The sequence below is a fragment of the Diadema antillarum genome, unplaced genomic scaffold (assembly GCF_040938485.1).
Source record: "Diadema antillarum isolate AM-2024a unplaced genomic scaffold, OU_Dant_1.0 scf00000112, whole genome shotgun sequence".
Taxonomy (NCBI): Eukaryota; Metazoa; Echinodermata; class Echinoidea; order Diadematoida; family Diadematidae; genus Diadema; species Diadema antillarum.
Window position 1 is genome coordinate 4,561,221 of NW_027271001.1, and position 16,000 is coordinate 4,577,220.

The 16,000-nt window shown below is 39.6% G+C and overlaps 1 protein-coding gene across 1 annotated transcript in view; it reads left to right on the forward strand.

Moving 5' to 3' along the window:
- LOC139719643 (nuclear receptor subfamily 2 group E member 1-like) overlaps nt 1-13,889 on the forward strand; it is a 40,294-nt gene extending 26,405 nt beyond the window's left edge. The window contains exons 3-7 of the mRNA XM_071631049.1: nt 8,149-8,405; nt 9,703-9,846; nt 11,785-11,881; nt 12,638-12,787; nt 13,642-13,889. Of these exons, the coding sequence (XP_071487150.1) occupies nt 8,149-8,405; nt 9,703-9,846; nt 11,785-11,881; nt 12,638-12,787; nt 13,642-13,889 (896 nt within the window). The remainder of the gene's footprint in view (nt 1-8,148; nt 8,406-9,702; nt 9,847-11,784; nt 11,882-12,637; nt 12,788-13,641) is intronic.
- Nucleotides 13,890-16,000: the final 2,111 nt, after the last annotated feature.

Below are 16,000 nucleotides of genomic sequence, written 5' to 3' on the forward strand. Positions count from 1 at the left end.
ACATGATCTGGTGCATGATGATAAGGGGGGAATTAGGTTCGAATCTAAGGAAGCTAGCGCGTTTTCGACTTTCAGAAAATCATTATTTGCTCGGAAGTTGACATATTCGATTTATATTTTCTCACCTGTAGATCAATCGTAAGAGTTGGATGCGACAAGTTTAAGACTACCCCCCCCCCCCCCACCCCTTAGTCTGAGTTTAGTGGTTCTGGTTACCCCCCTGTGATAGGTGTGGAACGGAGCGATGGGAACGGTAAGCGGTGTGAAGAAGTTTCACCCACTTGAGTTCGAAGTCAACCTGGATAAGTAGGGGGTGAAGAGCGGAAAGGTAAATACGTGCAAATTTCTTGAGCACACGGAGTGGGGAAAGGCCGAAGGGGGCGGATCGGACGCTGAGAAGTAGGGCTTCCGTGCCGAGTTGTCCAGGTACTTGTCAGGGCCGAGTTAATCAGCTTGGAAGCTCCTTGAAGAGTGGTGCATAATTGGAAGAGTGGGAACGCGTCAAGGAGCAACAAAAAACGTTGGATGAGGAAGATGGCTTCCTTGAAGTATGTCAGACATTTTAGTCAATAGCTCAAGAGAGAAATGGGGGGGGGGGGGAGGAGAGGGATGACGAATTCAATCCAATGTAGAAGTTTTACTGTTCTGTGGTGTGAAGTCATTGTACGGGGAAAGGACGCGGACGTAACTTGGCGGAATTCAAATGAAAACCAGCTCTGGAGCAATGAGCGTCTAAACTCTTCCATTGTATTGTTTTGATTTTCCCCCCGCTTTGAGGGGGGGGGGGGTGGGGGTGGGGGTGGGGGTGCGTTTTACTCAAGTCCCAGAAATTGCATCGCCTATTCAATACTTTTCATACTTACCATTTACCTTATCTTGTCCATATACTGTGATTTTGCACGTTCATTTGATTTATTTGGGCTATTTTTTCCCCTCTGCAGATGACATAACCCATCTTTTGCTATTTGTTTTGGTTTTTCATATTTGCCGAACGGAATGTTTAGACATTGATAATCGATCAAGTAAGCGACTTTACGTGACATGGTGACGTGCACCAGTTATGTATGATGATGCTATGGTATCTTCCAAAAGTCGTCTGGATTCTGCAGCTCCTCGCAAATGCAAGTCGCATGCAGTTGCTGCAAAAAGGGCGATTGTGGACAGACATTTAGTCACAACCAGCACTGTTTGATATCATTTTCGTCTGTTTGACTTTTAGAGAACCATCTTCAACCTCTTACCACTGTAATTTCTCCATCTCTCTCTCCCTCTGCTAGTATTTGTTGTCGGGGGGGGGGGGGGAGAGAAGGAGGGAGAGAGCGAGAGCGCTGCACGGACCGCGGGACATGTTTTAATCGTTGCAGAGCGCCTCTTCTCTCCCAGCTGCGCAAATAGCCGACGTGCCGGTGACAAAAGAAGAGCCACCGCTAAAACCAGCTCACCTCTTCAAACTATTTAGCGGAGGAAGAAAACGAAGGTGGAAGAAAAGGGCGATAAGGGGCGCTTTCAATAATGATGATAATAAAAAGTAGAATTGAGATGTCAGTGACTGACATGGAGTTTATTCACAGAGCCGTTCCTTGCCGTCGAAATGTTTATAGAGTAACTGACGTGGTCCTCGGTTGAATAAAGAAAAGCCAAAACAAACGCAGGGACACAAGAAGCCGACTGCAGACCAGACATGTATACGTGTATATGTGGGATTTTTTTTTTTACCTGCCGCATCGTCTGCATTGTGGCGTCCACGCAGGTAACTGTAGCTCGAGTGGCGCCAAGTGTCTGCGGAATATGCGTCCTACGGAAATAAATTGTCCTGCTGATTGTGCAGGCATTGGGAAGGCGATTTGGACATTCCACTTCTGGTGTTCGGCGAATTTCAGTCCGTATGCACTCCGTTGCAGCCTCCTGTACTTGAAATTGCTTGATATTCTAAACAGCTCACATGAGCTCATACATTAATTTTTAAATTTTACTATATTTTTACTTAGGCGACATATTCTGATTATATTTTATTCAAATCGGGAGATGCTTTGTGTGTGTAATACATATTCAGCATAGCTCTACCAGAGATATCACGCTCTTGCACAATGCACGTTACATTATTATGACATGCTTTCATTAGCTTGCAAGGGGTCCTGAGACGAAGACATTTGACGAAATCAATTCCTAACACCGTTGGCGTAACAGCAGACGACACGATGTAGTGAGTGAGCTCTGATGAAAGTAGATTTACATTTTTCTCAATGATATAATATGGTTCGTCATACTTCTTGGTCCCACACACTAATTCAATCGTGAGTCTTACACTGAGATGAATGATGCTACATCGCGAAGTGACAACAGTGAAATGTTGGCTATATTATAATTCAAATAGAATGAGTCGTCTCCCTCTTCGACCACCATACCACAATCTCATCACATTTGTAACTTACAGGATTTTATTTTTGAGGGTACGTCTTACTTACTGACATCGACTCTTCGACAATAACGGCTAAGAGCCAATTTGTACGTATGATTCTTATGGCCTGGTGTTTTGGATAATGATCTCATTCATACATCAGTCATGTTTACTGTATATATCACACCAGCCTAGACACAAGTAGATATTTTATATGATATAGACCTTGAATGAAAAAGATTTCTGTCAGCCACGGAGGAAGAAACTAATTTCCTTGTGATTAATGTGGTTTGGAGTTATGTTATAAAAGAAATGATGAATATGTTGCCGCTGTAACCGCATGATTGATAAGGCATCGATACTACGATCGATACTGTGAATTGTTGATCTCTCTCGTCAAGTCGTTATCAAGTGGAGATCGATTGCCTCGTTCGACACCACTTCACGTTCGTATCGAAACTCGGTACAAGCTATCATACCGGGAGTATAGTCTTGGCTTTTATTTCGCACGGCTCGAGGTGCCAGCCCCGTTGCAGTCCCACAAACTATGCATTTACGTGTTTGTTTCTTTATCTTTGCATTATAATCATTGCTTTTCATCGTTAGTAGATCATACGCTATAAATTATTTAAAAGCCCTGTTTACCCTTGGGAGCAGTGACTTGAAAAATGTTTAAAATATCACATTTGATGCATAATAATTATGTGTTGGTCTGCTGTATACCACAAAAAAATCTTACCATACATAATTTTCGCAATAAAGCCTAAAATGTAAATAATAAACCTGACTGTAGACGGTTTAGTCTGAATTTTTTTTTATTATAGCTATTGTTCACATTTTGTGTATTTAACAATATTCAACATTGATTATACGGATTCAAATTTTCACAATGGATGTTTCTATCCCTAACTCACATTTCAGAACTATTTTAAAGTACGAATGCTGGGTTTTTGTTTCATGTGCAAATGGTAAATTTTGCCTTTAAAAAAGGTTTATCCACTGAAGCATATTTTAGTTACATAATTTTGTTCAGGTTGGTTGCAAAATTATCAAATCAATTTATCAAATTTCTCTTCACTTCAAGGGGAGAGGTAAAAACAACAAAAACTATATCATACAGGTGGTATGATTTCACATTCTCATCTAATCGACATTAATAATGTGTAACATTCGACCTTGTGCTATGAACGAGTCCATGGTCGAAAGAGGTAACCTGTGTGTCCAAAGTTATCGGACGCCATGATAAGTTAGCAATCTGCCAAACTACCAAACGGATACACTTATCCAGAAAGAATAATAAAAGAATGGACATCGGAAGTGCGGGGGGAACATCTCTATTTCACGTCATATTGTCACATGTAGAATTTAAAGTACGATACCAGTAGGCGCTTCATCGAATTAAATAATGGTACAAAAAAGGGGGACCTTCAACCACTTACATTGCACACGGACTTACAATGTCATTCACAAGTGCATCTCGGCGCCAGTTTCTGATAGAGACGGGTAGTTTTAAAAGGATTACTTTTGTTTGGGGGGCATTAAAACTCCCAGCTGAGACTGGTTGGCCCAAAGATGAAGAACACAGAATCAAAAGAAGCTCGTTAATGTGCTAATCAGGCATGAAAAGATGGAAGCTGGCTTTACTGTAAGCAAATAAGGGGGAGGGTATAAGAAGTTGAATATTTTTGCGTTAGGACTCGGCCGCACCATCCGCAAGATCAAAGTCAGAGGGAGATAATGGGATTAGCATACACTGATCCGTTAATCCCATGTGATTACCTTAAAGAACTGTACTCTCTCCCCCTTTTTCTTCCCTCTCTTCCCAACCTTTCCAGTCTTCCCCTGCTCCTTTCTTACTCGAACTCTTTCTAAAAGTTTCACTGAGACAAGTTGGAACGGAAATCAGTCAAGATCCCGATCCTAATGTAACAATGAATAATAAACCTGCATCAAAAGCTCAAGGAACTTTTGATAAAGAGGATACTCGTAGGTACTCTTAATGAAGAGGGTACCCATATAGAGCACATGTAATCGCATCACGGAGATAAGAAAAAAAAATCTAACCAGCTTGCATCTTCTTTTGAGAGGTTGCTTAAAGAGAGGGCAGCGAACGTCCAGGCGTGGAGATAATTAACTTCCCTTATTTGCAATTAACACAGCACGTGGACGGACGTGAAAGCGATCCAAATGATCACAATTATTGCCTTGTTTACAGTCCAATGAAAATAAATGTAGATGCAGATGGCAGGGATTGTACGGTTGTTCAAGTGACATTTAGACAGCTCTATTCAAAGGTCTCATATAAACAAACTTAGTTTTCATCCTCGTGTTCAGAATATTGTCCCTTGTTGGAAAGAACACAGTGTGTTCACAATGCGGCCACATTTAGTTGACTATGCGAAAAACGGTCGAATTTAACAATTAATGTGTAGATGATTTCACACTGTGGTGTGGTTTTTCAGAGTGTTCATATAGTAATGTTTCGTTTCGATCTGTGAATTGATTATTCACAATGTGTTCACAATGTTAAAGCGCCCGAAACTAATAATGTGAAGAGATTTCATACTGTGCACACATTGTGTTTCACACTGTGCATGGGACACTGTGTTCTTTCTAGCAGGGGTAATTCTCTCTTCATGTTCTCTGTCATTTATGTCTCCTTGCATTTCTTCTGTACTTTGAAGATGTACAGTTGTATATGTTGCATGTGCGGTATAATGCCTTTATATGTTATGATTATATGTTTCCCAACACTAACATGCATAGTCACAATCGGAACATAAACAGGAGACCTTACAAACCACCTCTTGACAAAACCCAGGCTGGCCGTAAGCTTGAGAAGCAAAATTATGAAAGACGGGAATAAGGCGACGTCCCTACAGACACCCATCTATCCCTGCTAGAAAGAACACAGCGTCTCACAGTGTGAAACACAATGTGAAACACAGTGTCAACACAGTGTGAAACACAATGTGAAACACAGTGTCAACACAGTGTGAAACACAATGTGAAACACAGTGTCAACACAGTGTGAAACACAATGTGAAACACAGTGTCAACACAGTGTAAAATCTCTTCACATATAAATTCAAGCGTTTTAATAAAGTCAACTATATTGTGACCACATTGTGAACACGCTGTTAGACACCGGTTTCTTTTCAGCAGGGATTTCTTCTGCATAGCCCGGCATGATGTTGCCACCTAAGAGCTACCCAGTACAAACGACCATTTTTTGGGGGGGAAAAAGAATATATTTTTGTATCGAATGCATCTATCTCCCCCCCCCCAAAAAAAAAAAAAAAAAAAAAGTTGTCTTTTCGCGAATTTGAAAGACGAATATATACCGGAGCTGACAAGAAATATTGCTTGCATTGTATGCTCCTGGTTTATCTTTCAATGACCCGTATCAACAAATGATTTCCACGAAAAAAATGAGTCTAAATGACTCGGTTCAAAATTTGACCAAAAAAAATAAATGCTTCAGCTCAGTGACCAAGAGCCAAGTGAAAATGGTTGCTCCAATTATCAAAATATGTTAAAAAGAAAAAGAACGAAAGTAACCGAGAAAACTTATAGTAATGATAATTATAATAAACACTCTCTGAACTACATGGCGTAACTCATCAAGGCTATACATACACTGTGGTTGTAACAAGGGAATAGAAAAGCGAAAAGTAGAATAGAAAAAAAAAAGGGCTACAATATGGCATCAGCATGGTAGCAGCACGTGTTCGTCCAGATATAAAAGAACACAATACGCTCCTGTGCTCATTGTCTGCTTAACATTGTTACTGCCATGTAGATGATCACCCATAAATGTAATGAAAACCACTGCTGTAACAACTGCCTTAAATGAAATGATTTTCAATCATAATCGTAGCAGCAACCGTAAATGTGGTAATTTCTCACCCGTAAATGTCAATAACAACTATTCCTCTATTGGAATTACCAACCGCGACTGCGATAACTTTTAACGGCAAATTTTATAGTTGTGATTCTTGCCAATCGTAAGTGCAGTAACATCAATTTTTAAAGATAAATGTAACGATTGAAAATAGGACATCGTAACTTCGGCCACAATGGTAACCGGTTCATTAGTCATAAGTGGCCCTCTGGTCAAGCAGAGGTTTAATGCAAGACGTTTATAAGCTTTACAGTGCCACTGGTTCTGTTGTTTTTATTCAAGTTTTTTTTTAAAGATTTCCTAGAGCCCCTGACTGTGATAGTCTTTGCTCCATGCGTACTTTTAGATGAATAGGTCATGAGACAAGTGTGAGGGACTTTTCGTGTCATAACATTTTCAGCCATATTATATTCATAGGCCTATTATGAGTAATGGATTTCTGAATTTGTAATGTCATGTCATATCATAAAGTATTGATTAGATGTGCATCTCAACAAATTCTGACAAAATCGAATCAATAATCGCCACGGCTGCAAGTGTCATAATTAGGAGTCTGGCTACTTTTTCAAAATGGATATACTACATTAAAGAATAACTGTCATGTTCCAAACGATGTATCATACATGAATAAACAGTTAAGATTAAAAACACATTTTTAAGTGCAGCATGAACGAAGACTATAAAGATTGGAATTGTTTGGTTTTGTCATATCAAAAACTTTAGAGAGTAACCACTATATGGATTGTTCCCACGAATTGTGCCATAATAGAGTGCCACGCAGTCTGGATTAATCGGTTTGGGGGTGAAGATGGTATTATCTTTATCATCATCGTCGTCGTCGTCGTCGTCATCATCACCATCATTATTACATTTTAAAGTAACGCTGGAGACTGTGACAAGGGCACGGACTCGAACTCGATCTCGAACTCGAACACTTAAAATGGTGACTCGACACTTTACAGAAGAGGACAAGACCACCTATCGAGGCTTTGCTCTTAGATTTGATTTATCTTCCACGACATCTTCATTTTTGCTATTTGGATTTACTCCGCCACAGTTCATAGAGATAACTCTATGCAAACTTTGCATGGCGGATAGCACTTGCTTGGTTTTGAACCTGAAGGCTATATACACGATATATGTTGTAAGGGGAAAAATCCCTCTTACTGTTCCCTCCATTTTTCATTTTGCCCTCAGACTGAATCAGAAGAAACATTCATTTATAGGTTATTATACATGAAATTATTCTATGAACAGTGAAATTCTGTAGTTTTCGTTGAGTGGGTCTGATGGGGAGGTTGGTTTAGAGACAGAAAAAAAAGAGAAATTGTGAATGTGTGTTTGTGTTTGTGCGCGCACGTGTATGCATGCATGTGTGTTTGCGTGACTGTGTGCGTTAATCCAGGGACTCGGACTTGATCTTGGACGAGAAAGGGATATAGACTCAACGGGTAATGACACAATAAAATTATAATGATAAATCACCAAAGAAGATTGTAATAACTGCAATAAAAACACCCATATCAACTGGCGGAAAACTAACCCTTGAAGCAGTGAACTTTCACCACTAGGGAAATTGATATCAATGTGTGTTACATGAATAGTTTAATTGATATTACATTTAGGGTTGATTTCGATTCTTACTATTTTATTGTCGGATTTTATGACGTGATGGTCTGATTTTATGGTTGATGTGCTCGTTACATTTGTGGTTGAAAGCCTTTGTAGTTTTGATTGAGAACTATTTCATTACAGTTGACAATTGTTGCCTATAAGGTTGTTATCATATTGAAGGGTGCTACAGTAATAAAAATATTGCCCCCTCTTTTCATCTTATACTTTGCAGCCGTACAACACGAGCGTGGTCCGCGCAATTCGACAATCAAAAAACAGATGGCGCTGTACCTCAAGGAATCGGCGGCCGCGGCGGCCGCTGCGGCGGCCGGAGACCTTCCACCGCCGATCCTCCCCGGTGGCTACCTCTCCGGACCCGCACTCTTCCATCCTCTGCTCAGCATGGAGCCCTACCCCAGCATCATCGTCAACTCGGGGGATTACTTCCCTCTTCCCCCACCAGCCTTGCCATGCTACCCGACGCCAAAGGTGAGGGCGCAATTCCCATAATAATAACAATAATATCACATGGTTCTTAAAGGAAAATGAAACCCAAATACAGTTTATACAAACATGTGGATTGAGTGTATGTAACAGTATTATAAACGCATCATTGAAAGTTTAAGGAAAACCAGACAAGCCATTCAAAGTCGTTGCTAACTGATAAGACTAAGAGACTTTGTGACGTCACATAAGAAATAAAGAACGATAGAAAGAAAAATATTAAGACAATTAAACGAAAGATTTTTTTTAAATGCAAAAGACACTTTCCCTCGACTTGTTAGCTGACATTATGCAGAAGGTAATATTATTCCCCCTTTGTGAAAGAGTTCAAGTAATCTTTCATTATATACAGTGTTATACTAGAAAAGTGAATATAATGAAGAATTTTCGTTATATTTTCTGTATGTCGTTCTTCACACGTGACGTCACAAACTATATAAAATGTATAGTCTTCTCATGCAGCTGCAAGGGCTGCACCACGCTTATAGATTTCATTATTGGTGAACGGATTGTTCAAAACTGCTGAAATTAATTTATTAAATCTACATGCATGCCTGGGTTTCATTCTCCTTGAAAACGTGCCATAAGTTATGTATTATGAGACTTGTTGTTCACAAGTTACAGAATAAATCCAGTCCAATCTCGTTGAATTTCATTCCATTTTGATTCATGCTGATAAGACGTTACAGAAAGCAACTTTATCCATCTGTTCAGACATCTTTTTTGCAATGATCTTGCCTTGCTGAAAGTATAGAGAGATCCATCAACAGCTATATCGGAGAATGTGGATTCCGAAAAGCTGCATGCTATGAAGTAAAATTTGTATGTAACCATTCCATGCCCTAATAATAATCCCACAGTGAAACAAAGGTTTCCACTGTCAATTTAGATTCATTTTTTTTTTATCATTCCAAGTAAGATTAACGATAGAATTACATGCAGCTACACGATTACAACGTCCTCACTGCTTGAAACAAAAGGGTCTCGTTTTGGGCACCTTTACCTAAATTCAGATTCCGAAAGTAGTGTTTGAAACGCAGTGAAGTCAGTAGACAAGACAATAGAAGAGGCAACATGGGCAGTACATGTAGTTTTAATCTCATCCATTCTGTTTAATTCAATTCAATTCAATTCAATTCAATACATTTATTGTCGTTCTTCTTTTTTTCCAACAAAACATAACATAGAATAGATAAGGGACTACATCATAAGCAAAAAACAAAACAGAACAAAACAAAAACAAAACAAAACCCAACTTTTTGATGCCATCTCCTCCCGCCAGTACCCGCACGAACCCATCCCTCCGATACCTCCATCCTACGGCTCCGTGGAGGCCGTCTGCGAGACGGCGGCTCGGTTGCTCTTCATGAGTATCAAGTGGGTGAAAAACGTTCCCGCCTTCGTTAGTCTCCCGTACTCGGATCAGGTAAGTCTGTGAAGCGATTTCAGACGACCTTAAAGGACAAGTTCACCTTCATACACATGTGGATTGAGTGAATGCAGCAATAAGTAGAACACAGGAATTTCTAAAGTTTCTGCGCAGTCACTGTTGGATGAGAAGATTACTACAGTGTACGGTATGTTCGAGGTGTAGAACAATATAAGGAAAATATAGAGAGAATTTCACAAAATTTCATCTTTGGGGAAAAGAAAAGTACACATTCCCTGGATTTGTCACTGACATGTGATAAGGGGAACATTATTTTCTTGATTCACATGTACACATGAAGGTGAACTTGTCCTTTAAGATTAACTAACAGGATCGATCAAAGTTTTCAGAGGTGTAGAACCGTGTAGATAAAGCCTATTATACACACGCGTTACCTCGTGGTTTCAGACTCCCCCTGAATTATCAACACTAATTGACGCATAATTTGCTTCAAAAGTGAATGCATGAGGAGAATGCACAGACAATCATTTTTGACCTAGTGGATACATTTTACAACATCTGCAGAATGGGTTAAGTTCTCGTACATTATACATTTACCTTTACTGTTTGGCGCATTGTGTTCAAACTTAACACCAAACATTGTTCCGTGTTCCTATTCCATTGGAAAAGTCCTCTTCACAACTAAACCAGTGTTGGGGGAATGGTTTAGAGAATGCAAGATGGCGACTTAGGCTATAGGTATTATTAACGCACAATAGATCAGCGTCTTCATAATTACCTCTCCGTTGTTGATGATAGTAAAGTCCACATTCAATCTACTGCTAACATCTGGCGTATAAAGAGAATAATTTCAAAGTCAGTTTTTGTGATGTTATCCATCTTAACAGCGTGCTACATTGGCAGTCTCGAAAGGACATTAACTTTTATGCTGCCATGAAAAAAAAAAGGTCTTTTTATTGAACAGGACACAATGTTTGATGATCAGAAAGTAACATTAATCTTGAGATCCGTCGTTGTATCCCGAAGTGACAAAGAGCTACCTCAGACACGGAATTGGCTGATGAATACAGGAATAAGCCGTAGAAGGATCTCCTTTATTGTCAATTTCCCCAATCAGAAGCACTTTGATTCAAGAACAACTCACACTCGTCATGCAGCCTTGACACGTGGCATCTTTATGATGTGTGTAGTTTCATCACGAATTTAGCAGTCTACCAGACTTCAACGGACTATCAAACAACAACAACGGCTATAAAAAAAAAGATACGAGGTGATACTTTATTCCACGAAAAAAAAAATCCTCAGAAGTGCTCACAGTTCATCTTCCACCACTTGAAATTTTCTTGAAATACAACGAAAGAGTCCATACCAGGAAACTTGTCTGGATAACTCGTTTTGCCAGGAAATTGAGTTGTTTTGGAGTATTTAAAATCAGAGGTGTAAGATAATTTCGATAGTACTTAGTACACGACTTTCATTCCTGAAGCTCCCTCCCCATTCAGTAGTATAGAGGTAGGTAGAACGTTATGTGATGATCGATCGTGCTCTAGCAATTATTGTAATTTCTATCGAGATGCAAGCGATTCACTCAAGCGCGGAAGATCGGTTGATACTGATCTGGCCCGATTTGTCGATCATAAATAATCGATTATCTATAAAAACTTAGAATACGTAGCAAACACGGTCGTGTATGGTCTGAGATTGTAGTACACATCCGGCGAACATTTAAGGTAATATTTGCTTTTTAGTCGATACCCAACTAAAATCATGTTATGGTTTATACCGTGTAATTTCACACATTTTCTATTCACATGACTGTGTACATTTTATCATTTAGGGCAACAATCGACAGTTTTGCTGTGGCAGACATATGAGAACTATGTTTTCACTTTAAAGTGAAACATGCGTTGGTATATGAAAAACCTGTATTATTCGATGAAATGACTGTGGAATTTTGTCTTTCCTTGTACTCAGCTGACGTTACTAGAAGAAGGATGGAGGGAGCTGTTTATCCTTGGCGCCTCTCAATGGCAGATGTCTGTGGACGGCCAGGCCTTGATGACGTCAGCAGGTGAGAATACACGGCACATCAACTCTTCACTTAACTCTCGTATACTTCTATTGTGTAAATATGATGAACATTTCGTAAATAGTACATGATCTTGAATGCACTATACCATGTCATATAATGAAGAGATTAGTCGCAACAGGGGCTATGCGCCTTTTTAAAATATCACAGCCAGACAGCGCAAAATGAAACATCTTCAATATTACCTCACCTGTTGCACAACTAGGATTGTTCTTGAAGTTATGATGAGAAAGTCCAATATTTTCATTGCTTTGAGCAGGCTTAATCATAAATACCTCAAAGTGACAAAAATGGATTTAACTTGCAACCGAACTCTTCATAATACACGACAAATGAATAATTGCCCCCAAATGACTGGGCAGTTTATACTAATTAACAATATGTGTTAGTAATAACATAAGCTAGGGGAATTCCATTGCATTGAATGAAAAAAAAAAACACTTTAAATAGTACACGACCTTGAAATATATAATACAAAGACATCAATGAATGTATTGTAGTACCAATTCGACCAACCACAAATCTTGTCATAAATACTCCACTAATCATAACATGACTTAACATCTACCTTAGATGGTTTCAAGCAAATCGTCAAAGTAACCCCTACAACCCGTTTAGGAATCACATGCTTTCTAAAAGAGTGTGTATTTGATATTGTCAAAATTACACCAGTTAATATTTTAGAATGTCAAAACGATGTTTTCACGCATACATGCATGTTCTCCCTTTCCTCGCAAGGTATGAAACCCGACACCACACCGGCCGAGAAGTTGGCGGCCATTTCCAGCGAGCTTCGCGTTCTGCAGGAACTCGTCAGCAAGTTTCAGCAGCTGAACGTGGACGCGACGGAGTACGCGTGTCTCAAGGGTATCGTCATATTCAAGACAGGTACGTTCCTGACGGAAACAAAGGGTCTAAGTGATGCTTCTATAAGACATTATGCAGTGACTGCGGTGATTTCCAGTAATCTACAATGATTGCGGCTATTTGCCATAGCTGCACTGCTCGAAATGTTTGCCGTTCTTTCGGTGATGCGTATAGCTCCTATCATTGATTAAAAGTCGGCGCAGTTTCATTTTACGCTCTTCGCAGCTAATTGCCACTTTCAGTAATCGCATTTATCAAAACGGCAGCAATTAAACCAATAAACACCAGTGCTACCGCATAGGTTTTATGTTGTGTGGTGATAACTGCATTTGAAAATATAGTGTTTGCAATTGCCTTCAGTGTGATCATGGAGATCGAGGCGTATAAAACTATTGGTACTGCTGTTTCGATACTGGAAAGCGCTTGAATAACCCCAATTTTTTTCAATATTAAATACCGTGCACATATACTTGCATTCTCGTGTGTTATGTTCCTTTATGTTCAAGTTAATCTGTTAATCGGTGTAGAAGTTTTATTCAGCGAATGATCAAATTGCTACATCGTCTTATGTTATGTTCCCAAAGGCCAAATATGCAAGTTTATCACAAAGACGGACCATCTGATATGGTCAAAAGTCCTAAAGCGGTCTTCTGTCCTTTTGCCGGTTGAAATATATCTGTTTGTTTGTTTGTTTGCTTGTTGTTTAACGAAGACGCTCCCCGTCTCATAATAAAAACAGTAGGCCCGTTTGTGACTGAAAGAAAATAAAAAGTTAAGAGGAATTTTTGAGGACTGGAAGAGGACTTTTGCCATATATACATTGTATCTCCTTATCTAATCACATGATTAATTTGTGTTTGTTGTCTTTCCTCCAGACATTAGTGGCATTAAAGAAACCTCGTCGGTAATGGCGCTACAGGACCAGTCCCAGCTGGCGCTCAGCAAGTACATCAGCGTGCGACACCCGTCCCAGCCCTACCGCTTCGGCAAGCTCCTGCTCCTGCTGCCCAGCGTGCGCGCCGTCAGACCCACCACCTTGGAGCAGATTTTCTTCCGCAAGGCCGTCGGATCGACGCCCTTTCACACTCTCCTCACAGACCTCTACAAGAACGAGAACTTTTGAAAGCGACGGATGAGATTAAAATTGGCGTGGGACTCATCTCAGTTTGGCACCATCTGATTATTTCGACTCCTGCTGTGACCATGGCAATGCTTGTCCTGTTTGTACTGTTCATTTTGTGATGGCACTTCCGGGTGTCAACTCCTCCTCAATGACTTACGAGGCGAACGCTATCGATTTGAATCGACCATGTATCGAGAAAACTTCTTCATTGGTTGTGAATGTGTTCAACCGTTCTTGGATGCGATATCACATTGGAAGGACACTCAGAATGATATTGCATCATTATTTTTGATCCATTCATGCTGCAAAATCAACGAGTTTTCCCGTAATGATATTTTGGATGCCACAGACAGCTTAGCTGTACATTATAGATGTATCTTGTGCCTTCCCAGAATAAAAAGTGCCCAGATATGATAACACCACAGTTTGTGAGGTGAAATAAGATTTCACAATGGTATCACTGTCTTCGAATCAACTTTCAGTATCTTCCCAAGAGGCACGTCTTTTGTAAAGTTAATATACTTCTTCAGATAGCCTACTCCCGAGAGTAAGTGAAGGTTACTGTTCAGTGCGAAATCGCTGCTCAGCCTTCAGGGTGATTTAAAGCGCCTTGTTGATTAACCAATGTAATGGGACATAAGTTGATTGTACTATGTTTTGTGAGCCACTATCATGTTTTTACCTGCATTCCTCAAATAAGGTTGCTAAGATTTGGTTTTCACGTCAATTTAAAGCAAACCGTCTAGAAAACACATAACTAATGAGACATCATTGCAAATCATCATTCCTGATGAGACCACTGATAATATTTAATATCTAAGCTTCAAAGGAAATCCCCTTTTAAAATCCTCTTTTGCAAATCGTCGTAAGAAAGTTAGAACGGTAGAGGGCTCACTTCAGCAAGCATGACAACACTCGTGTGTTAGACGCACTTATAAATGTCGGAGTCAATTTATGAAGTGACAATTTGGTACACGTACCAATATAAGGCAAACGTCTTCTCGAGGGCGATAGGAAGACGAAAGCTTTCTTTAAAAATAAGAAGTACCTGTACCGAGTCTACTTTAGTTCCTTATTGCTATAAGGTTTAGGATATCCAATGTCACACATGTTTGTCTGATGCTAAAAATCGTCTTAACTTGGTAGAAATTTTGATGATTTTTATTTTTTGGAAGAGGAGGACTATTTTTTAAACCCATCGCGGATTAAACTTGGCGCCAGATGAGGCATTAAGAACAGCATTACAATCACCAGATATCCTGCACCCACCTAATGACTTCAAGAAAATATGTGATTCCTTGAAAGTCAACCAGAATACTGAGGCTGAAATTGCGTGTCGCTGCATCCGCATGAATGATGTATCTTGCGTGTCTGTGGCTTGTGGCAGCGGGAGAAAGAAAAAAGAAAGTCGATTAAAAAAGACTCAAACTGATTACTCACCATCCACTTTAATCGCGCTGCTTTTCGTCCTTTTACACGACACGGGAGCTTGATGTCTTCGCACAATGATAATAATTATGTCTTTGAATTCGCATCTTTCTGGTTCTCAGGTAACAATGTAATTTATACACTTTGATAATATAAAATGATGTTATCAATTCGCACTGTTTTGTCTTTAGATAATGAAATGTTCCAGGAAAATCTGACTGCTATGTCATTCCATGAACCATGTACAACTTGATATCTCGATAATATTATGCTTTGCTGTGGAGCATTTCATTTTTCATAGAAGATTGTCTAAATGACGATGTAGTTGTTTCTACGAAAAGGTGAGCCATATAAAACTATACACCGGGCTTGTAATCGATAGTAAGCGTACTGTTGAATCTCTTTAGTAGCCTGCACTCACAGGGGCGGAGTTACACTGTATGACGGGCAGACAAACAAATAATGTTTCTACAGAACTATGATATGAATCATTCTAAGAAATAAGTTTTCTTTTCAGCCCCGCATGCAGACCTGAATTGAATGGCGGAAATAATTCAAGGTCTTTAGTCACAGACTCCTTGTTTTGTTAATAATAATTCAAAAATCTAATCACAGATCTTCGAGAGGATAGAAACTGTTACTTGTCAAGTGCATTGTTAGGGCGAAACCAACAAGGGAGCTTT